General features: G+C 42.3%; 1 protein-coding gene across 1 annotated transcript in view; it reads right to left on the reverse strand.

Moving 5' to 3' along the window:
- Positions 1–24,931, reverse strand: part of PGAP1 (post-GPI attachment to proteins inositol deacylase 1) — a 446,717-nt gene that overhangs the window by 1,540 nt on the left and 420,246 nt on the right. Inside the window, exons 21-23 of the mRNA XM_089692689.1 lie at positions 18,022–18,112; positions 16,570–16,767; positions 7,164–7,296 (exon numbers count right to left, since the gene is read on the reverse strand). Coding sequence (XP_089548815.1) covers positions 7,164–7,296; positions 16,570–16,767; positions 18,022–18,112 — 422 coding nt within the window. The remainder of the gene's footprint in view (positions 1–7,163; positions 7,297–16,569; positions 16,768–18,021; positions 18,113–24,931) is intronic.

Below are 24,931 nucleotides of genomic sequence, written 5' to 3' on the forward strand. Positions count from 1 at the left end.
TTGCTTTTAGACCAAAAAGTTAAATTTTGGTCTCAGCTGACCAGAGCACCTTCTTCCACGTGTTTGCCGAGTCCCCCACATGGCTTCTCGCAAGTTGCAAATGGGAATTATGGCTTTTTTCTTGCCACTCGTCCACAAAGGCCAGGTTTGTCAAGTGCACAACTAATAATTGTCCTGTGGACAGATTCTCCCATCTGAGCTGTGGATCTCTGCAGCTCCTCCAGAGTTACCATGTACCTCTTGACTGTCAGTTTAGGTGAACGGCCATGTCTTGGTAGGTTTGCAGTTTTGCCATACTCTTTCCATTTTCGGATGATGAATTGAACAGTGCCCAGTGAGATGTTCAAAGCTTGGGATATTTTTTTATAACCTAACCCTGCTTTAAACTTCTCCACGCCTTTATCCCTGACCTGTCCAGTGCGTTCCTTGGCCTTCATGATGCCGTTTGTTCTTTAATGTTCTCTAACAAACCTCTGAGGGCTTCACAGAACAGCTGTATTTATACTGAGATTAAATTACACACAAGTGGACTTTATTTACTAATTAGATGACTTCTGAAGGCAATTGGTTACATTAGATTTTAGTTAGGGGTATCAAAGTAAAGGGGGCTGAATACAAACCTACACTTTTCAGATATATATTTGTAAACAAATTTGAAAGCCATTTATCATTGTCCTTTCACTTTACAATTATGTGCCAGTTTGTGTTGGTCTATTACATAAAATCCCAATAAAACACATTTATGTGTTTGGTTGTAACATGGAAAAATGTGAAAAATGTCAAAGGGTACGAGTACTTTTTCAAGGCACTGTATGCTAATGCCATTTTACTGACAAGTACTATATTCACTTGAAACCACTCTACTTCTATTTTATTTATCTACTTATTTGACTGGAAAAGAAAAGGCAATGCCAATGATGAATACATAATGAAAGGAGTGTATGCTGTGTTTTATTCTTTGTTAATTTAAATCATTTGCAGACATCTGTTTTCACTTTAACACTAAACATTTGACATGTCTGTAAATCACTGTAAAAAAAACTAAATTAAAGAGAGGCTGCCCCCCCAAAAATTAAATATAAATATTAAATATAAGGACACTTACCTGTTCAGGGGTCCAGCACCATTCTCACTCAGGCTAGTTCTTCACATAGCAAGTAAGGGAACTCGGAAGTGAAGCCGGTTTCCTACTGCACATGCGCAAGTCGCGCTGTGCCTTGTGAATGGTCCCATAGTCTTCTGGGACCTGTAAAGTGTCCCAGAAAACCGCAAGGAGAAGGTGGGGGGGCTGAACTTTCACGGCAAACTGAGCTGGGAGTTGGAGTGGGTACCTGTCGAAATCAGGTAAGCACACCCCCTCCCCCCCCCAAAGAGTGCCAAATTTAGCAGTGGAGGAGGAGGGTGCAAACAAGTGGAGATTCCCCTTTTGGGTGGAGCCCAGCTTTAAATTCACTGTAATCTGAAGTTCTACGACCACAAAACATGAAACCTACAAGGAGAAGAATACTTTTTATAGACATTGGAGACTTCTAGGACAGATCAGAGATTTTCAGTAGATTGATCAAAGTGGTCATGTGCCAGCATGTGACCAATAGGTATCGTTCTGATCCATCTTTGAAGCACCAAGAAAATAAGGGAAAGAATAGCGGGGCCTACAAATCCTTGGATTGCAGCACTGGCTGCATGGGCAGTGACAGGTACAGTAGGAAAGGTGCAGGATGTTAGTTCGCCTTTTAATTTTTTTGTGAAAAAGTCTACTTACACTTTAGTTATTAAGTTATTGCCAATCTAACTGGATCATATTAGATATGTAAAAATTGCTCTGGTCCATATATAAAACGTAAGAGTTGAAATGGTTGATTAGAAGTTCAGAATTTAGGCGTGCTTAGCTTTAGGTGGTGTGTTATACAAATTTCTATGTTTTGGCTGCTGCTTTATTAGTGTGTTAATTGTACCCATCTTATATTGTGAATATTGAGGTTAATGTATCTTCTCTAATCATTGTAAAGTATAGATGTCCATAATCGGAAAATAATATTTTGTCTCTATTGTGCATTTTGCGCCTCTTTTTTTCTTGCCAGCTATGCGTCTGTATATTGATGAGATAAATATGCCTCACGTCTTTTATTATATTATTCAATAAGCTGGTCACAGATGGTTACAACAGATTACTGCAGCCACACAAACTAGGTGGATGTAGGAATCTTCAACGAGACACTGTATTCTGACATAGGCTTATTGGCTGCAGCCGCTGAATAAGAAACCTCTTTCAAAGTTCTCCAACAGAAGTCGATGAAATTATCAACTTCAAATCGAGAAGGGACACACACACGCACACACACACACACACTAAAATTCAGCTGGTCCCTGCTGATCCATCTACGGCCTGCTTTAGACTGAGGCGAAAAAGGTCAAAAGGTAATGCACAGCGTGGAAATCACACATACACACGAAACAGAATGTCAACCACAAAAAAAAAACTGATACAAATGTTAGACATTGAGTTGCAGTTCAGCGAGTAAAAAAAATAAAATAAAAGTATTTGATTCCCAAGATAAACATTACTTGGTGGAGAAACCCTTGTTGGCAAGCACAGAGGTAATGTCAGGGCAGGAGCCGAGGAACGGACAGGCAGGCCTAACAATGTAACGCACTGGCTGACGACAACCACCACCCACAGACCGAAGTCCCTCAGGGCGCGGAGTCTAAGTCCCAGGCTGCCCTTCACCAGGGCCCCTGATGGTGGGGATGGACTTGACGCAGCCAGGAACCAGGTCGCGGCCCCCGGGACACCTCAGCTGCGGTAATGGCCGCCGCCAATGGCGTGTAGCTGGTGGAAGAAACAAAAGAGTAGTCAGACAAGCCGGGGTCAACAACAACAGGACAAAACAGTACAGGACAGCAGACGAGAATCACAGGTCACAAGCCGGGTTCAGCAACAGAGGGTCAGATCAAAGGAGAATACAAAGAATAGTCAAGTCACAAGCCGAATCAGAATACCAGGAGAGTCACGAGAGTCAGAACAGAGTAATAGTAACACAAAGACACAAGACACAAGTGCAAAGAGCATGTGCGGGCCACAGGCTTATATGTCATCAGCCACGCCCCTCTGGGGGGTGGACCTCAGAGACCTGAAGGCATAAAAAGGATTCCCATCATGCACAGCAGAATCCAAGATAGACGCCAGCACATGGAGTAACATAACCTCAGGGAAAAGGTAGGACCTTGACAGGTAAGTTGTAAGTCTTGCAGTTGGTTACCAGGTTTGCACACATCTCAGGAGGGATTTTGGTCCACTCTTCCTTACAGATCTTCTCTAAATCCTTAAGGTTTCTTGGCTGTCACTTGGCAACTTGAAGTTTCAGCTCCTTCCATAATCTCCCTCGATTAAGGTCTGCAGACTGCCTAGGCCACTCCTTCACCTTAATGTGCTTCTTCTTGAGCTACTGCTTTGTTGCCTTGGCGGTATGTTTTGGATCATTGTCATGCTGGAAGAACCATCTTCAGTGATCTAAAAGGTACAGGCCAACTTTTCCACATTGAGGAGCCAACAAACAGTCAAGTACAGACATAAACGGCAGACAGAGAATGGTGAGGATACAGGCAGAGGTCAGCAACACTGGAAGCAGGAGGCAGAGCAGAGTCCAGAGACAAGCCAAGGTCAGGACAGGTAGTATTCCAAGAGTGGGCAGGACATGCCGGGTCAAACACAGGAACATATGCAGGAACACAGGTAATAGCTGTAGATCAGACAGCACTGGCTAATGTAACTTCTACAGTTAAAATAGTCATATGCGCCAATGTTAGTGGTTGGTGCACTCCCACGCCATGTCTAAGCACAGCAAGGCGAGTGGTACAAGGCAGTGGATTGCCTCACAATGCACTGGCAAAGTGTAAAAATGCCTTGTCTCCTATTTGGCCAGTTCACATCACCATGTTGCAGTGGTGTGCACTGAAAAAGCTATTGCAGGCAGTGCTTTCTTTTCCAGTGCAGTATGAGGCAATCCACTGCCTTGTACCAATCAATGGCCAATAGAATTTAATGAAATTTCACTGTTTGACATGTGAAAAAAGTTTGCTTACAAAACAAGTGAACGTGTGATGCACCACAATCAGCGCAATTGGCATTGGTCATGCCACTGTCAGGAAAGTACCAGCTATAGTGCAAGTGAAGGCTCAAGGTACGTACATATGCACTGGCGAAGACCTACAGGTGCTCGCCTTGCTGTGCTTAGATGGGCACATGCATGGGCGTGCACCAGCCGCTAACAATGGCGCATAGGACCATTTTAACTGTAGAAGTTGTATTAGTCAGTGCTGTCTGATCTACAGCTATTACCTGTGTTCCTGCATATGTTCCTGTGTTTGACCCGGCATGTCCTGACCACTCTTGAATACTACCTGCCCTGACCTAGGCTAGTCTCTCGACTCTGCTCTGCCTCCTGCTAATCTGCTCACTCCAGTGTTGCTGACCTCTGCCTGTATCCTTACCATTCTCGGTCTGTCGTTTATGTCTGTACTTGACCGTTTGTTGCTGACCTTGCTTGCCTGACCATGCATCCAGTTGTCAGTCTGTCCTGCTCTGCATACTACCTGATCCCTGTTGGACCTTCATCTGCTGTGTGCTGCCAGCCCTCCTGCATCTGCAACCAGCCAGCTGTCTGCCAAGCAACTACCACCTGCTGTCCGCCCAGTTCCAGGTCTGCTGTTCCTGCAGTCATCTACTGTTCCAGCTAGCTGACGCATCTCTGGTGACGCACCTGCTACCCATTGGCAGAACATCTTACAGGCACTCCTACCTCACCGCATTCTAGCAGCCACTATGGCAACATTAGCCGGGGCTGTAGGAGAGGTTTCCCTCTGCATGTCAGACTCTGCTACAAGGACAATGGGAGATTCTGCCAAGCCTTACGTCTACTTTTGAGGGTCTGAAGAAGGGGAAGCTACATTCAAAGGAATGAAATCGGACACCGAGCTGTATAAGGACAAGGAATACTCGCCCCACCTGCATATGGATGATGCTGTAGGATTAACCCCTAAACTGCCTCTGTTCCTGCACCCCCAGATGTGACAGATTATAACAGATGCCTGCAAATGTAGAATTTCTGGTGAGTGTACACACATCTGAGATGGTGGATTCCCTCCGTGGTTTTTTGCACATCTGCACTTTTTCACTTGGATGTATTGCAATCAATTTGACTATTATTGTTTGATATTTGCTGATTGTATTTTAGATATATCATGGACATTGAATGATTCACTTATATGCACAACCGCACTTAATTCTTTTGCATATATATATATTTTATAAGAATTACCGTATACATATTTTCATACAGTGTGCGTTTATAGCGCTGCACTATATATATATATATATATATATATATATATATATATATATATATATATATATATACACACACATATATATATACATATACACAGTGGGGCAAAAAAGTATTTAGTCAGCCACCAATTGTGCAAGTTCTCCCACTTAAAAAGATGAGAGAGGCCTGTAATTGGCATCATAGGTAGACCTCAACTATGAGAGACAAAATGAGAAAAAAAATCCAGACAATCACATTGGCTGATTTGGAAAGAATTTATTTGCAAATTATGGTGGAAAATAAGTATTTGGTCACCTACAAGATTTCTGGCTCTCACAGACCTATACCTTCTTCTTTAAGAGGCCCCTCTGTCCTGCACTCATTACCTGTATCAATGGCACCTGTTTGAACTTGTTATCAGTATAAAAGACACCTGTCCACAACCTCAAACAGTTACACTCCAAACTCCACTATGGTGAAGACCAAAGAGCTGTCAAAGGACACCAGAAACAAAATTGTAGACCCGCACCAGGCTGGGAAGACTGAATCTGCAATAGGCAAACAGCTTGGTGTGAACAAATCAACTGTGGGAGCAATAATTAGAAAGTGGAAGACATACAAGACCACTGATAATCTCCCTTGATCTGGGGCTCCACGCAAGATCTCACCCCGTGGGGTCAAAATGATCACAAGAACGGTGAGAAAAAATCCCAGGACCACACGGGGGGACCTAGTGAATGACCTGCAGAGAGCTGAGACCAACATAACAAAGGCTACCATCAGTAACACACTACGCCGCCAGGGACTCAGATCCTGCAGTGCCAGACGTGTCCCCCTGCTTAAGCCAGTACATGTCCGGGCCCATCTGAAGTTTGCTAGAGAGCATTTGGATGATCCCGAAGAGGATTGGGAAAATACCACATGGTCAAATGAAACCAAAATAGAACTGCTTGGTAGAAACACAACTCGTTGTGTTTGGAGGAGAGAGAATGCTGAGTTGCATCCAAAGAACACCATACCTACTGTGAAGCATGGGGGTGGCAACATCATGCTTTGGGGCTGTTTCTCCGCAAAGGGACCAGGACGACTGATCCATGTACAGAAGAGAATGAATGGGGCCATGTATCGTGAGATTTTGAGTGCATACCTCCTTTCATCAGCAAGGGCATTGAAGATGAAACATGGCTGGGTCTTTCAACATGACAATGATCCCAAACATACCGCCCGGGCAACGAAGAAGTGGCTTCGTAAGAAGCATTTCAAGGTCCTGGAGTGGCCTAGCCAGTCTCCAGATCTCAACCCCATAGAAAACCTTTGGAGGGAGTTGAAAGTCCGTGTTGCCCAGCGACAGCCCCAAAACATCACTGCTCTAGAGGAGATCTGCATGGAGGAATGGGCCAACATACCAGCAACAGGGTGTGCCAACCTTGTGAAGACTTACAGGAAATGTTTGACCTCTGTCATTGCCAACAAAGGATATATAACAAAATATTGAGATGAACTTTTGATATATTGACCAAATACTTATTTTCCACCATAATTTGCAAATAAATTCTTTCCAAATCAGCCAATGTGATTGTCTGGATTTTTTTTCTCATTTTGTGTCTCATAGTTGAGGTCTACCTATGATGCAAATTACAGGCCTCTCTCATATTTTTAAGTGGGAGAACTTGCACAATTGGTGGCTGACTAAATACTTTTTTGCCCCACTGTATATACATACACACACACACACACACACACACACACACACACACACACACACACACATATATACACACACAATATATATATATATATATATGTGTTTCATATATCTAGAAGTTTTAATCTTACCTTAATTAAGTAGCGCATAAAGATAAGCAAAATGCTCAAGGCACCACAAGTTCCCCAACAAACAAGAGAGAATAATAATGTCTCCACGAAAATTGCCTTTTTAAAATTGCTGTTTTCGTTTGAAATCGTATTTCTAGGAAAAATAGATGTAAGAAAAATGTGTGAAAACACATTTCTACTTGCTAGATTTGTACACACAGACTAGAATCCTAATTGTGTCTTTAAAGGATAAATAACCCCAAAACAGAAATATATAATATATTGCTGATTACCAGATGTAATTGCTGCATTCCTTTTAATTTTTTAGGCAGAGAACATTTTCAGCAAGTACAGAAAATGCTTGTTGATCTTGCCAGAAAAACAATTTGCAATAATGGATTTCATGTGTTAAGTTCAGTGCATTTTCAACCCATTCATTTGAATGTACTAAAATCACACTGCACTGCACTCGCATGAAAAATGCATGGCAACTGGACCACATGGTAGTTTGGTACCATGCGATCCGGTGCAGACAAACACACTGCGTTTGCAGTCTGCATTTCAGATTTCATTAAATTTACACTGACATCTGCTGTAGGTCACACACAGTGCTGCCACCACCATGCTTCACTGTGGGTATGGTGTTCTTCTGGTGATGTGCAGTGTTGTTTTTGCGCCAAACATATCTTATGGAATTATGGCTAAAAAGTTTAAACTTGGTTTCATCAGACCAGAACACATTTTCCCACATGCTTTCGGGAGACTTCAGATGTGTTTTTGCAAAATTTAGTCGGGCTTGGATATTTTTCTTCGTAAGAAAAGGCTTCCGTCTTGCCACTCTACCCCATAGCCCAGACATATGAAGACATATGAAGAATACAGGAGATTGTTGTCACACATTCCACACAGCCAGTACTTGCCAGATATTCTTGCAGCTCCTTTAATGTTGCTGTAGGCCTCTTGGCAGCCTCCCAGACCAGTTTTCTTCTCGTCTTTTCATCAATTTTGAAGGGACGTCCAGTTCTTGGTAATTTTACTGTTGCGCCATAGTTGCTCCACATGATGACTGTCTTCACTGTGTTCCATGGTATTTCTAATGCCTTGGTAATTCTTTTGTACCCTTCTCCTCACTGATACCTGATGCTTTGGAAGCTCTCTGCAGATCATGGCTTTTGCTGTAGGATGCGACTAAGAAAATGCCAGGAAAGACCTACTAGGACAGCTGAACTTTACTTGGGGTTAATCAGAGGCACTTTAAATGATGGCAGGGGTGTACTGACTATTTAACATGATTTTGAATGTGATTCGTTAATTCTGAACACAGATACATCCCCAGTTAAAAGAGGGTGTGCACACTTATGCAACCACATTATTTTAGTTTTTTAGTTTGTTTTTTCAATTGAGTTGTACAGTTTATAGGTCACATTAAAGGTGGAAAAAGTTCTGAAATTATTTCTTTGTCTCATTTTTTTTTACATCACAGAAACCTGACATTTTAACAGGGGTGAGTAGACTTTTTATATCCACTGTATATGTGTATATATATACAGTTAGGTCTATATATATATATATATATATATATATATATATATATATATATATATATATTTATTTAGATACAGGCGCAATTTTCATACTTTTGGCTCTGTATGCCACCAGGATAAATTAAAATGAAACAATCCAAGTGAATTTAAAGTGCAGACTTTAAACTTTAATTCAAGTGGTTGAACATAAATATCAAGTACACATTTTAGGAACCGCAAACATTTTTATACACAGCCCCTGCATTTTCAGGGGTCAAATGTAATTGGACAAATCAATATAATCATAAATAAAATGGTCATTTTTAATATTTTGTTGAGAATCCTTAACTGGCAATGACTGCCTGAAGTCTGGAACCCATGGACATTACCAAAGACAGGGTTCCCTTCTTTCTGATGCTTTGCCAGGCTCTAACTGCAGCTGTCTTCAGTTGTTCTTTGTGGGTCTTTCTGCCTTTAGTATTGCCTTCAGCAAGTGAAATGCATGCTCAATTGGGTTGAGATCAGGTGATTGACTCGGCCTTTGCAGAGTATTACACTTCTTTTACTTCAAAAGCTGCTGGGTTGCGTTTTGGATATTTGGCTGAATCTGGGCTGACGGTATATCTCTAAACACTGCAGAATTAATCCGGCTGCTTCTCTTTTCTGTCACATCATTAATAAACACCAATGACCCAGTGCCACTGGAAGCCATACATGCCCATGCCAACACACTGCCTCCACCATGTTTTACAGATGACGTTGTGTGCTTTGGATCATGAGTTGTTCCAAGCCTTCTCCACACTTTTTTCTTCCCATCATTCTGGAACAGATTAATCTTAGTTTCATCCATCCAAAGAATGATTTTCCGGAACTGGTCTGGCATTTTTTGATGTTTTTTGGCAGTGTAATCTGGCTTTTCTATTCTTCAGGCTTCTGAATGGTTTGCACCTTGTGGTGAACACTCTGTAATTGCTCTAATGAAGTCTTCTCTTGATTGCAGACTTTGAAAATGATACATCCACCTCCTGGAGAGTGTCCTTCACTTGTCTGGATGCTGTGAATGGGTTTTTCTTTACCATAGAGAGGATCCTGCAATCATCCATCACTGTTGTCTACCGTGGCCGTCCATGCCTTTTTATGTTGCTGAGCTCTCCAGTGCGTTCTTTCCTCAGAATGTACCAAAATTGTTGATTTGGCCACTCCTAATGTTGCTGCATTCTCTGATGGATTTGTTTCGTCTTTGAAGGCTTACAATGGCCTGTTTCACTTGCATGGACAGCTCCTTTGAACGCATGATGTAGGTTCACAGCAACAGATTCCAAATGCAAATACCACTTAGAATCAACGCCAGACCTTTTACCTGCTTAATTGATGAAGAAATAACGAAGGAGTAGCCCACACCTGGCCATGAAACACTTTTTGATTCAATTGTCCAATTACTTTCGGTCCGTTGAAAATGGGGGATGGCTACTCTTAAGAGCTGTAATTCCTAAACCCTTCCTCCAATTTGTATGTACATGCCCTCTCCCATTCTCCTCCTGGAGGTCCAGTATATCCTTCTTACCCAATGAGCAGTCTGGTGGCTTAATTATTGTACCAGCCTCCCTTTATTCCGTATCTTACCCTTGCAGCAGTAGTCCAATTCCTCACTCCACACCTTTCCGAGGTAATATGATTTGTTTTACAGAGGAAATGAAGGTGTCCCTAGTGCTGACCTCTGAACTTTGCCCCCATAGTGGTGCACAACTAGAGCAACCTAGGTACACTGGAAATTGGAGGCATTCATTTTAGTTTGATAACCGACATATAGGCCCAACTCTCTATGCTTCATTATTGGGCTTTTCGCTACCCTCTTTGGGAGCTCCACCTCCCTTTATCCAGGATTAGTTATATAGTGCTTAGTATTTCATTTTTTCACTTCGCTTTTCTGGATTATTGGAATTTCTTGCTATAACCCTGTTCTGGACGAATACCCTATCCCCATCTCCCTCTATTTTTTTCTGTAACCCCCTGTCTACCTACCATTAAAGAGTTTCTGTGGACCATTTACACCCCCCCCCCATCCTTTTTTTTTGTTAGTGGCAGTAATAACCCCCAGGATTGTTGTGTCAACAAGAACCACAACCAGCATTGGTGTCAGTGGACACAATAATCCCCCAGCATTGATGTCAGTGGATGGAATGATGACCCCCACCACTGGTGTCAATGGATGCACTATTAATCCCTAGCACTGGTATGAGTGGACACAAAAACAACCCCAACATTGGTGTCAGTGGACACAGTAAAAACCCCCAACATTGGTGTCAGTGGACAAAATAACTCCCAACACTGGTCTCAGTGAGCACAATAAAATCCCCCAGCAGTGGTGTTAAGCAGCCCATAGATGGGGCTTTTTTTTCTAAAAAAGTGAGTTAGGTGGCTTTAGCGGACACAATAATAGCCCCAGCACTGAGAACAACCCCCCCCCACCACCAAATTGGTGGTCATAACTCCAGCACCCCCACCTCTCTCTTCAGGCCAGAACTTTATTTGTACTACAGGGGTAATTTTGGCTTTGAATATTAAGACTGAGGAGAGTGGTGTGGTGCTCTGTGTAGAAGCCCTTGAAGTCATAGCATCAGGTCTTCTTCAAAGTTTTTCATGTCCACCGCTTCTAAAAGGAGGTAGTTCCACTACGGATTCTAGAGAACGAGGAAGTGGAGAAGAAGCCTGCCAGTTTTGGACTCTGGACAGCGATGGCTAAATTAAAGTGGTTCAAAAGGCTGAAGATTTTTTACCTTCATGCATTCTATGCATGAAGGGGAAAAAAAAAAAACTTGGGAGCAACCATGAATGAGCAGCTCGGTGCTCTATGGGGAGGAGCCACAAACGCCGGTGGGGGAACTGAGAAGAGGAAAATAGGGGCTGCTCTGTGCAAAACCATTGCACAGAGAAGGTAAGTATAACATGTTTGTTATTTAAATTAAAAAAAAAAAACATCTGAACTTTTAGTATCACTTTAAGACCGTTAGATGTCCTAGAAATTCTATCATAACTGTAGAGATTTCAGCTTTTTTCAGATAGGCTGCTTGTTACGTGCTTGAGATAGAGCTACGCTTGAAAGCAAAAACTGATGTTAAACCAGGGTCCTTCTCCGGTGCAAGGGAAGCAAGGTCACTGAGTGGTTTGAGTGCTTTCAGGCCATCAGCAGAGCAAATGTTTCCCTATCAGGCCAATAACACAGCAAATGTTTGCCTGAATGGTTCCTCTGCACCTGGTTTCTACCATTGCTATCAATGAAGGTATTTCCTCTGTAGGGTACTCAGAGCAAAGGGTGTGGAAATGGGGTAAACATGTATGGAGAAGGATACACAGAAATTTTACTGCTAAATTAGAAGGTTTAAAACACTTGCCAAGTAATTAAAATCAAACATGATCCCCAGTCTCCTGATAGATTTATAATTGAACAAATACTATTCAGGAGACACGAATAAGTGTACTGCAAATAGTGGAGTTATTAAAAAACCCATACTTGCTATAAAGGCTACAATAACCAGCTCAGATAACAGGACAAACGTTTCATACCTTTCCATATCACTGGTTCTTTTATGGGTACAGGTTTTGCCCATTCTTCAAGGACTGGGAACGAAAGGAATGGACCAGGGCCCTGAACCTGTAGGACACCCTGAGGCTAACTATACACATTACGCTAAGAACCCAAGCTGGATCCAGTGCATGAAGCAACATTACAAGCAAACTCCATAGATTGGGGGTCTGGGTTCAGGTTTTACTGTGGTGGCATCAAATGCACAGCATCTATTGTATTAGAAGGCAGTGAACAGGTTTATTGAAGGATTGAAGAATTCAAAGAAAATAAATGCTAGTAAGAATTTCAACTCCATAAAGCAGAACAGGACTCCATCATTTACCGTGAGAACTTCATCACTTACAGGGGACTAAAAAATAAATAATATATATATATCTCCTTTTATCCTAATTGTACAGTACAGTACAAAGGCAACATATTCATATACAATTGGATGCCCCCAAGCAATGAATACAAAGGGAGAGCAACAACTTACTAAACTAAACTGTACTAACAGGCCACAAAAAACATGGGTCAAAGAACCAGAGTTCAGCATGCCACTGCAAGATCCTTGCTGCCAAAAGCTGTATTCACAGAAGACTGGGCGTCCACCTGGTAAAACTTTAAGCGAGTATGAACAGAAGAGCAGGTGTGGCCTTACACAGTTGGGCTACAGATGCTTGCTGCCGAAATGCCCAAACTCCAAATGATCTGGTGGAACGGATGTGCAACAGCGCATGATGAGTATTTTTTGTTTGAGAGCATAAGCTTTTGTAATTAAGCTTCCTATCCACTGTGCAATGGTGGATTTTGAAGCAGGGTTTGCCTTGTCAGGAGCCTAGGAAACAACAAAGAGGGAATCAGTTTGTGTGATAGAAGCAGTACTTTATGGTGTACTCTAATGGCTCTGACTACATCCAGGCAATGTAGAGAAAACTTCTTTGAATGTTTAGGAGCAAGGCACAAAATTACCTTGATGTTGTGGAGTATGAGGAAGGAAAGAGCCGCCAGTTCAGAGGCACATTTGACAGACATGATAGCTACCAAAAAGGCTACTTTGCGAGCGAAAATCTCCAATGGAATATCCCTGATGGTTTCAAAGGTGGTTTCTGCATGGCAGAGAAAACAAAGGTCCCAGGGAAGCATAGGATGTTGCAAAAAGGGAGGGGGGTCTGATAAAAGAAACACCTTGGATAAAGGTTTTTACAAAAGTGCAAAAGTCAGAGGCCTTTGGAAAATACGGATCAGTACATGCCCTTGAAGGTACTAAGAGCCAAATTCTGGACAAGACCTGTTTGTAGGAAGGCCAGAATGTGAAGCACAGAGTAATCTCTAGAATTGAATCAACTACTTTATCTCACAGAAGTGAGTACACCCCTCACATTTTTGTAAATATTTTATTATATCTTTTCATGTGACAACACTGAAGAAATTACACTACAACATACTGAAGTAAAGTATGATCCCCTCTCTTCGGAGACAGGGCCGCAGGGCAGTATTCCAACATGATAACAAGCCCAAACACACCTCAAAGACGACCACTGCTTTGCTAAAGAAGCTGAGGGTAAAGGTGATGGACTGGCCAAGCATGCCTCCACACCTAAACCCTATTGAGCATCTGTGGGGCATCCTCAAATGGAAGGTAAAGGAACGCAGGGTCTCGAACATCCACCAGCTCTGTGATGTCATCATGGAGGAGTGAAAGAGAACTCAAGTGGCAACCTGTGAAGCTCTGGTGAACTCCATGCCCAAGAGGGTTAAGGCATTGCTGGGAAATATTGGTGGCCAAACAAAATATTGACACTTTGGGCCCAATTTGGTGTACTCACTTTTGTTGCCAGCGGTTTAGACATTAATGGCTGTGTGTTGAGTTAATTTGAGGGGACAGCAAATTTACACTGTTATACAAGCTGTAGCAAAGTGTCATTTCTTCAGTGTTGAACATGAAAAGACATAATAAAATATTTACAAAAATATGAGGTGTGTACTCACTTCTGTGAGATACTGTACATTCACACAAGGCAAAATAAGATTTCTAGGTTTGATAACAGATTTTAATGGAAGCGGCTTTTCTTGCTTTCAACAACGTGGTAATCACAGACTCAGAAATCTATCTATCTTTTAAGACCTGGGTTTCAACAGCCATACTATTAAAGTCTGAGAGTCAATAAGGACATGACTCCCTCAGGAGAAGATTGTCTATATAGCCTGTGACTTACATGCCTTGAGTTCTGAGAAGACATTTGTGAACACCCTGAGAACAGAGGATAGGCCAAAGGGCAGTGTGACAAACAGGAATTGGCTGTCTGCCACTTGCAAAGTATAGACATCACTGATGTGGTGAGTAAATTGGAACCCTCATTCATAATGTCCACGGATGCCATGTTTTTCCCTTGTCTCAAAAAAGAAAAAAACTGAACGTGCAATTTCCATGCAAAATTTTGGAATGTGAAAGATATTTTTGAGATATATTTTAAGTAAAAAATAGAATACTCCTGTTAGAATTTAGTACCGTGAGCAAGTTTGAGAGGAATCCTTTCAGACTGTCTTGTGGTGGTACTGGCACAATGACTCCTTGGGACAAGAGAATGTTCAGGTCGTTCTGCACATTTGACTGATCTTAGGTTGTTTTTGGCTGGGGGGGGGGGGGGGTAGAGTTTTGAACTTGATTTGAAACTACCAATTGAAACCATAAGTCTGAAATCTTCTGTGACAGAGAGAGGCAAACTGTAACAGACGCTCCACCCCTCACTCTTAGGAGTTAGAATACTCCTTCACTGTGAAGCAGGCTTTGAAAAAGGCTTGGTGGCTTCTGGCATCAGGCCTTGTGCAAAAAGGAAGTTTTGAAGTTGAAGCCTGGTTAGAGTGGACAGGTGCTGTATGTTTATAACAGCTGAGAAAGGTGGTTTTGGAACCTTCCTCTGTGGAAGTAAAACCTTGAAGTAAAAAATGTGACCTCTTTGATGAATTGGTCAGACATCTTTCTTGGAAGGGCATACGTGGGAGCAGCTTTTTGCAATCAGCGCTTCAGCTGTTCCAGCTTTTAGCCATAAGATTAAGAGTCTATGAATGGTGATTAGAGCCATTCTGGAGATTTTTCTCAGGGCATGTGCTAGGGCAAAAAAAAGCATATCTGAATGGAATTGCTGTAATTGCTCTGAAACCGCACGATTCTTGAATACAGGATCATGTTGGTTGCCCTAGTCAAGTTAGCTGCAGTTTGACATACTTAAATTGCAGTGAAAGCTGGTTGAATGGCTGGGCCTGCAAGTTTACAGACAGTCATTAGAAGCATCTGAAATTTCTGGCGCTCTAGTGCATCACTCTGAGGTTGAGTGTTGTGTGGAGCTTAGGCAGAGCAAATGTTCACCTGCTATTTTGATTTGGCTCCCTTTTTCCTGGCTTCTACCATAGCTACAGGTGAGGATATTCCCCTGTGCTGTACTCATGGAGAAGAGTGTGGGAGATAGGGAAAGCATGTCCAGAAGCAGTGCATAGTAACCCAGGTGTGGACTGCGACTGTAATGAATCCTTGAGGAAAAAGTTGTGTAGAAAAGTTCAGGTGAAACACCCATATACCTTTTCAGGGTGTGATGTAACACTTAATCATCCACCTAAGACTGAGCTCTGAGTGGTTCAATTTTATTGCAAAGTTTGAAAAGATTGCACTATGAAGTGAATACATTTCAAACATAGCCTTGTTTTTTTTTTGTTTTTGTTTTTTAACAGTAACGCTTAGAAACCCTGACCTACCTGTCCACGAAGTTGGACGGGATATAATGTTCAGGCCTCATCCATCATGGATATCATGACCCTGACATCTCCCCTAACCCCCCCCCTTCCGAGTGCCCCCAGAGCAACTTACAATGGAAGCACTTGTGCATGCTCACTCCCGAGCCAGCTCTGTGCACAGAGGCACACAGACCACAGCTCGGCCCCACCCACCATGCCCTCCTCCCTGTGATTGACAGAGAATGCATTAAGGTAAAAAGCCTTTAGAACCACTTTAAAGGTTTGGGGAGCAATGCAAAAGTGTAAGCAGATTGGCTCTGATGTGTTTGTGTGGGGGGGCTCAGCAAAATAAGCCAAAAAGCCCTTGCCTAAACCCGTGCAAAAAAAGGCAAAACCACTTTAAAACAAAAAGGTATGTACATGTCACATTTCCATGACTAATAACACAAAAATAAGAGATTTATTCACTAGTGGTCAAACCAATACTTACGTGTTTTTTTCATTTTCTGTGGAGGCATACCAAAAAAGTAATTTACTGCAAAATGAGACAGCTTCCATTATTAAAATGATATTCATAATTGTAATGGATATGGTATTTTTGACACACCTTTTAATCGTTCTCCATATTGCTGCCAATATTCCAATTATGGATTTAAAAAATGCCCCACTCCAGTATGCTACTCCAGTTCCAAACATGAAAAGAAACAGAGATGCCACTGGAAATAACAATCCTAGAGAATGTAGCTCAGATGAGTCCAACTGGGGCAACCACATGCTGTCCCATGTATTTTTAAACCACTCATACCTATAAAAAGAAATAAATATATATCATAAGTATCTTCGCAGCATACCAAAAGCAAACCTATATCAGTATGTGCAACAACTGTATAAATCAACAGGTACCTATGAGAAAAAAAGAACCAAAAAGGAAACTGTTTCTGCTTTTCAGTTAAAAAAAAAAAAAAAAAAAAAAGAAAGAAAATACTGAAAGCTTGAAAATTGCTAGCAGCTTGTTTAAAACGGCAACCAGTACTGCCAAAAACTTTCATATATAGCATCGCCAGGTTGGAGCTGAAGGAGTTTAATGTCAATTCCAAGCAACATGTGAAACCAGTAATCTAATGCCACCCAACACTGCAACAGTGCCAAAATCAGAAATTTCTCTTAAACCATTCCTAAGAGTAACAAAGGGTCTGTTAGTGTTGAGCATGGCAACCAGCAAGGAGAGGTCCACAATGGCAACATTTGTGCTTCTCTCTTTGCAGATTTCCTTTAACAATGTGTGTCACAGAAAATTATGACACACTACTTTCAGTTACATACCCCACATCCTTATTAAAGAGTAATCGTTATATTACATCATTGTCAACAGCAGCCCATTTTGATTATGCTCCATTTGCAACTACCCTTTGTGAAGAATTTGTTATTCTCAATGTCTGTATCAAGCTCCTATGGGGGAGAAATATCAAATGGTTTGTAAAATCCAAATATGAAATCACTTCCAGATTAAAATTTTAAACGCTACTCATAAAAAGTTATCATGTCAGTTTGGGTAAATTTATGAAAGACAGATTGTATCCAATTCTCCAGTTAGAATATTTTCCACTATATATTTTGGTACAACACCCTTAGAATACCTTACAAGTCAAAATAATAGTGTTGTGCAAAATGATTACAACCATATTACTTTAATACGCACACACAATAAGTCTATCAGGGTTACTTAATATATTTGTTGTTTATAATTGTTTACGCTCAAGCACTTTAGCACACAGATGGATGCCGTCTGTCAGAAGTTTTCGGCTCTCTGCAACACTAGCTGACCTCTTTTATCGCAATCCTAATCAATAGTGACAAACAGTGTGAAGGCAATGCAGATGACCAGAAAACTGATGTGTTAGTACTTTTCTAAACTGATAGAAATACTTACATGACTGTATTTCATAAACTATTAAACTATTTATGCCCACACAAATGTAGCAATACATGTATAATAAAAACCGTCACTTACAAAATGAATATAGTTGAAAATTAAAGTAAAAAAAATAATTTAACTTACCCTAAAAGAAATCTGCAAATATTTATAATGGGATCAACTTTGTAGGGCTTGGCAGCCATATCCAATGATGCATCAAGTTCCAAGCAGTGACCTGAAAAACAATTACGAACAGTCAAGGAGGTGCACATTTACTTACTATTTAATTAAGACAAAAATGTACACACAGGGATTACACTTTAAGAGACATTTCTTTTTCACTCAATGAAAATAGCTGAGGGATGGCAGTGTTTAGCATTTATAATATATAATTAAAACAGTGCTTTTCTGCATTTGCAACATTTTTTTTCCGTGAGCTAAGCTGTTGATTGCAATACATTTTTTCCAGCATAGCACCTAGTAGAGAATGCAAGGCTCCGGTTCTGAAGCTAGGAAGTTGAGAAGAGCTGCCCTTACTTTTTTGTTTTTTTAGATAAGTTGTGAAGCTGAAATGAATGAGTCCCAAAGCATGGAGATGACATTTTGCAGCTGCTCTTTTCAATACTATTTTCCATAACTGTCATACAATGTGATAATATCAAATCAAATCAAGTCTTTTAATATGGAAAAAAACTAATTTTTTAATGCACTTTCTTGGATGTATATTATGTAATCCTAGAACACGCTTCGTAAATATACAAACATATGACATTTGAATACTTATCATTCTGCTTATACTTTTGTTTTATACTTTTTTTTATTTATATGCAATTCCTATATTGTGCAATGATAGTAAACAGAGCTAGTTATGTAGATTTTAAATGTACAAGCTTATCCTTGGACCCTGTGCCACTACAATGTAGGCCCTAAAGAGGGCCAAAGGGCAGGGTCTAAAAAAAACTGCATGGTGTTTACCAATACATCCCGCAAGGGATGATGGACTTTTCTGTAGATGGCTCCCAGGTTGTGTCCCAGTCAGCTACATTTGAAGAGGCAACTGGTGATGAAGCGTGGTACAAAATAGACAGGCAAGCTCATGGTCAAACAAGCTACAGGTCAGGGAAGGTGGATAACAAAGATCATTAATATCTGCAAAATACTTCAACGCAATTATATAAATGGTCCCTCCTCTTATATAATGCTGCTGCTGACACTAAATGTGTTCCCACATATATAGATAAACTTTACCAAACAGTGCCGCAAAATACTTCTGTACTATAAACAGTGCTGCAAATTTATATAGTGCATAACATATGTGCAATCCTTATAATAAAGTGCGTGTGCAAATATCACATATGAACAATATAAATAAGGGTGCAGCTCTAAATATAAATATCACACAACTGATGATTATAAATATATGAAAAGTACCAATGCAATATTCACATATAAAATAATAAATAAATGAATAAAAATATCAGTGTGTCAAATAGAATATAAAGTGACTGATGGTGTGCAAAAAGTGGTATTAATTAATCTATAATAATAAGTCCATAAAGTGATTAAGTGATGACACTATACTCTGTCACTGTACAGTGACCACTGGTGCTGAATAAAGTGCCAATAGTGACAAATGAATGTCCATAAGGTGATATATGGAAGATCCAATATTGATCTCAAATGCTGGTGATCGATATCATCTATCCAATGATATGGTGATGTGCCAGGTAATGTAAGAATTGTGCACTCACCAGATGTGCAATCAAATCATACATTTAAAGATATACACTCTCAGTAGTCAGCTGGAGGTCCCTTTAAGGATATGTGTAGTCTGGTCTGGAGTTCCCTCTCTGCTTCCTCTGCTTTCAGCAATACCTCTGCTGTCCTCTTTATACAGCTCTTGTAACTTGAGTTCTTGTTCCAAAATCAAGGGATCTCATGGACTGCTGTTTACATTGCAGATAGCAGATCTCCAGTGCAATGACCATGCATTCCCATAGGGTTCTATGGGGTCTGGTCCCACGTGTCTCCTGTCTTGGCAGTTAACCTTCTTTAGCCTAGATTAGCTATATTAGAAAGTGAGCTTATCCTTTGGGCTCCATTTACCGTAACCGTAACATAAATGGAGCCCAAAGGATAAGCTCACTTTCTAATATAGCTAATCTAGGCTAAACAAGGTCAACTGCCAAGGCAGGAGACACTTGGGACCAGACCCCATAGAACCCTATGGGAATGCATGGTCAGTGCACTGGAGATCTGCTATCTGCAATGTAAACAGGCAGCAGAGGCCCCAGTACATGGGTTGTATTGAAGTTCTGCAGTCCATGAGATCCCTTGATTTTAGAACAAGAACTCAAGTTACAAGAGCTGCATAAAGAGGACAGCAGAGGTATTGCTGAAAGCAGAGGTATTGCTGGAAGCAGAGAGGGAACTCCAGACCAGACCACACATATCCTTAAAGGGACCTCCAGCTGCCTACTGATAGTGTATATCTTTAAATGCATGATTTGATTGTGCATCTGGTGAGTGCGCAATTCTTACATTACCTGGCACATCACCATATCATTGGATAGATGATATCGATCACCAGCATTTGAGATCAATATTAGATCTTCCATATATCACCTTATGGACATTCATTTGTCACTATTGGCACTTTATTCAGCACCAGTGGTCACTGTACAGTGACAGAGTATAGTGTCATCACTTAATCACTTTATGGACTTATTATTATTATAGATTTAATACCACTTTTTGCACACCATCAGTCACTTTATATTCTATTTGACACTGTGAAATTTTAATTTATTTATTTATTTATTTATGTGAATATTGCATTGGCACTTTTCATATATTTATAATCATCAGTTGTGTGATATTTATATTTAGCGCTGCACCCTTATTTATATTGTTACTTTGGAAGGTTTTTCGGTACCTTTTTGGTGTTTCAGCAGCTAGCCATTTTAGCGCTCACTTACCTCCTTACCTCTAAATATCACATATGCAATGTAATCATCTGACATAATTAAACTCCCACATAACTTCTTTTAAAAGTGCATAGAATAGCCACTATGCAAAATATCACATATACAACGTAATCATCTTGCAATATATCACTCCCACATGATAATTCAAATCCTTATAAAATGTGCAAATTTCTCTTCAAAAAGTCAATATATTCTCATAGATATTCATGCGACTTCCTGCCGTGTTGAAAATCACCACAGAAGTATTGCACGGCACTGTTTGGTAAAGTTTAACAAAGACCATTGCAAAAAAGGCAGGTCATCATTAAAAGTTATTAGATCTGCAAAGCCTGGGAACAGTTGCTTACAGAGGTCTTTGATAAGGCAACTTCCAAATGCATTGAGCTTTTCTGGACAAGACAACAGAGGAAGTGTCCAGCAGTATAGTTCTTGTCACGATCGCAAGATCGCTGCCACCAACATGCGACGATCCCACGATCGCAACGTCCAATATGTGACGAACGCAGAGTCAGACCCCAGTCCTTCTCACCAAACTCATGACCAAAGGACTAGCCCATCTAAAACCGCAATGTAACGTGCGTAACAATGCCACACCCAGCTGCACCCTGCACAACGATTTTCCAGCTAATGGACCACAGATCGATGTACCAGCAGCCTGAGCGATTGTTACTGGATCAGGTTAATTACGCAATTAACCCTTCACACTGCCACCACCTCCTTTTTGTCAGAGAAAGAGGAAACTCGGCAATCTCAGCTAAAACACTATAATGATTGAAATAATCATCTGTATAACACGGTCATAACACAGGCCAGATATACAGAGGGTTAAACAAACAGTAGCGTTCTCTTTAGAGGCAGGGATTCGTAAATTGCAATACAGACCTATAGAAACAGTTCAACACTTTCAGAAAGAAAGATTTATTACTAAAAGGTCAAACGAGTGCAATAACAAATATTTACAGAAAATAGATGTAACTACGATATATATATAAACATACAGAGAATAACAGCACAGCAAAGAGATAACAGAGAGAGGTTAAAGGGTTAAGGTACTTGCCATTAGGCCTTGGATGTATTTAGATATGAATTATGAAAGTGTACACTGAACGGTTCACGAGATCTATTTTTCTGCTTTCCTGTGTCCCCGAGATGAGTGACCCATCAAACTGTTCGCCTGCTCATCGTCCATTTGACGATATGTCCGGTTTTTATGTAAGTTTCTCATATTCCAAGATATGAGACATAGGGGAGAAATGGATTTTGAGAAGTGTTATCTGATTCTGTCACCTACGCTGAGTTGGATTTATTAGGTCGGAATCTCTGTCAACTCTTGGGAAAGCTTGCCTTATCTCTTCCAAGGTGTGAGATGGCACAGGCTCTAGGACAGCTAGGCCCTGGCTCCCTGGGGGGGGGGGGGGGCCTTTAAAGCTCCTATGACCCTCCTGTGACATTTTTTAACACACACATACACTGTCACTGTGCCTCTTCAGAGTGAGGGGGGAGGGAGAATGAGGGGAGAAAATGGAGATTCTTAACAAAATGGCGGACTGCGTCAGTCTCTGGTGCGCATGTTTGCGACACCTTCCCCTCAGGTGGTTGCATAGGAGGGAACTATAATTTCCCTCTTGATGCAACCGACCTCTGCCCAGAGGTTCACCTTGGGTCGACCTGGTACCGCTGCACTGCGGGAGGTCCAAGTTCCGTCTGAAAAGGAAGCTTTTCTCCCCGGCAACACTGCTGTGCCGACCAAGTGAGTGGTCACAGGTGGGCACCAGTCGGCTGTGGCTATCTGAATACCGTGGTGACTGCCGGGGTGCCCACCCGTTCACAAAACACTTCGGCTCAGGGGTGTCACCTAACATATTAATATGTAGCTTCTTGTCGAGGTAGAGATTTCCCTCTCCCACCTTCTTCCTCAGGCCTAGGACTACATCTGGCCTGAAGGTAGTGGCGCCTGTGTGCACCGGAACCGGACAGGCGAATTCTGGAACTCGTCTCCCAGATGTGTCCATAGGTACCTTCATCCAAGATGAACAGTCCTCTTTACCTGCTAGCAGCCAGGACACCAGTTCCTCCAGTTTCCTGTCTGCTAGGTCAGTCACAGGTCCAGTTGAGCCATGATAGTTGCACCTAGGCGTCTTATCGTAGCCAGCTGCACCCACGACTGACGTAACCTGTTTTTTGGCCTGGGGAGCAGGCCGGGCCACAACTGCCTCAGTCTGTCCATGCCCAGACCTCTGGGGGTCACTTCCTATTGGTGGTTCCCAAAGCTGGGCCACCGACATGCCCCTCTGACAGTTACCCTTCTCGACTGTCAGACTAGGCGCGGGCAGGCTGTTCCTGACTAGTGACAGGGGCCCGAGTTGCTCTTCCCAGACAGGGCCTAACACCGAAAGTCCCATAAAGTGGGCAACTGCACCCAGTTCCACTCCGCATGGCAGGTCATTTCTGACCCCTGGAGAAGCGGTTGGTGCGTTCTCAATCCCAACTAGCTTTCCCGTGAATTCAGGCAAGCCACATGGGGTAGTAAAGGCTGACTCGTCCTGAGCCTCCTGGGTTGGAGATGGTGGCCCATACCCTCTGCTCAGGTCCATGATAGTTAGACAGCAGGCCCCTTCCGGATGCTCCATTGCCTCATGGCTCCTGGGCATGGAATAGGCCACAACCACAGGGCTGGCGCTCAGTTCTCCAAGGTCCTCAAAAAGCCTGGTCATCTGATCCTGTTTGAGGACCGAGACTACCGGGGATGCCCAGACTCTGGCTGTCAGGGCTCCAGGTATGCCCAGAGGTATGTGAACTGACGCAGGGAAACGCAGGCTTCAGATATGTTATAAACAATATAATTTATTAATACTAACAATACAAAACGCAGTGCAATACTAAAACATAAACACAGTGCAAACAAACCAAACCAAACCACCCACAGATAACAATACATACAATGCAAGCGTAGTCAAGCAGGCCGGGTCAATAACAATCGGCAGGTAGGAACAGGAGGAGCAGGCAGAGAGTAGTCAGGTCACGAGCCGGGTACAGCAACTAACGGGCAGGTAGGTACAGGGGGTCAGGCAGAGAATGGTCGGGGTCACAAGCCAGGGATCAAACAGGAGAAGTCAGCAGAGGTCAGGATCAAGCAGGGTAGGCAACAAATCAGTCGAACAGGAACAGGAATGCAGGTAACAAGATACAGGGGCCCATGGAAAAACACACACCAAGGCACAGACTGCAGGTCTGGCCATCCCTTAAATACACCTGCAATCAGCCTCAGGTGTTTTGGCTGACTGCAGGGTTGAGTCTCTGATTGCTGAGAGCACCCGCTGGCCAGCCCTGGTACTGCAGCCCACAAGGCAGGTGAGTCCCACCATTATTGGCAAGTCCATTCCTGACACTAGCTGACCCCTGGATTCCTGACTGCGCCATTCTCTCGGTCTCTTCGGCCCATTCAGCCTGCACCTCCTGAATCCAGACACCATCCATCAGAGGCATTGCCAGCAGCTATGGGACCTGAGTGGCAAGGAAAGGTGATTGGGGCTGAGGACCGCAGCCCTCTCTCTAAAATCTGAGCATCAACCCCAATAAGGCCCCTTGCACTCCCAATCCAAGTGTGCTGTCCCTGCCTAGGACACATTTGTCTGCCTGGTGATACACCGTGACAGGTCAGATCAGATGACATGCTTTCAGGCTTCCAGCCCCCTGCGGATAGGCCATTCTTCCTGTCAGGCCTGGGTTTATTCTTCCCAGCAGGAAAGTTCACAGCTAGCCAGAGGCTGAAATCCCTGTGTGAATGGCTTTCCAGTCCTGGCCGGCATGTGAGACTACAAAGCCCAGCCAGCTGTTTACCCTCCTCAGCAGGGAAGCCCTCAGCTAGCTGACCTCTGCAGTTCCTTTGTGAATCACTTTTCAGTGCTGCCTTATGAGTGGAACTACAAGTCCCAGCCGGCTGCCCAGTACCATGCAAGACCAACGGCTGGGCACTTATCAAGGCACGATCTTTTGGGCCTAGGCAATGAACAGGCCTATCCAGACCATCCCTTTGCTCAGCCCCCAAGAGATTGTACCTCTGCCCC

The sequence above is a fragment of the Staurois parvus genome, unplaced genomic scaffold (assembly GCF_062004578.1).
Source record: "Staurois parvus isolate SC_StPar_1 unplaced genomic scaffold, SC_StPar_1.0 ptg000601l, whole genome shotgun sequence".
NCBI lineage: Eukaryota > Metazoa > Chordata > Amphibia > Anura > Ranidae > Staurois > Staurois parvus.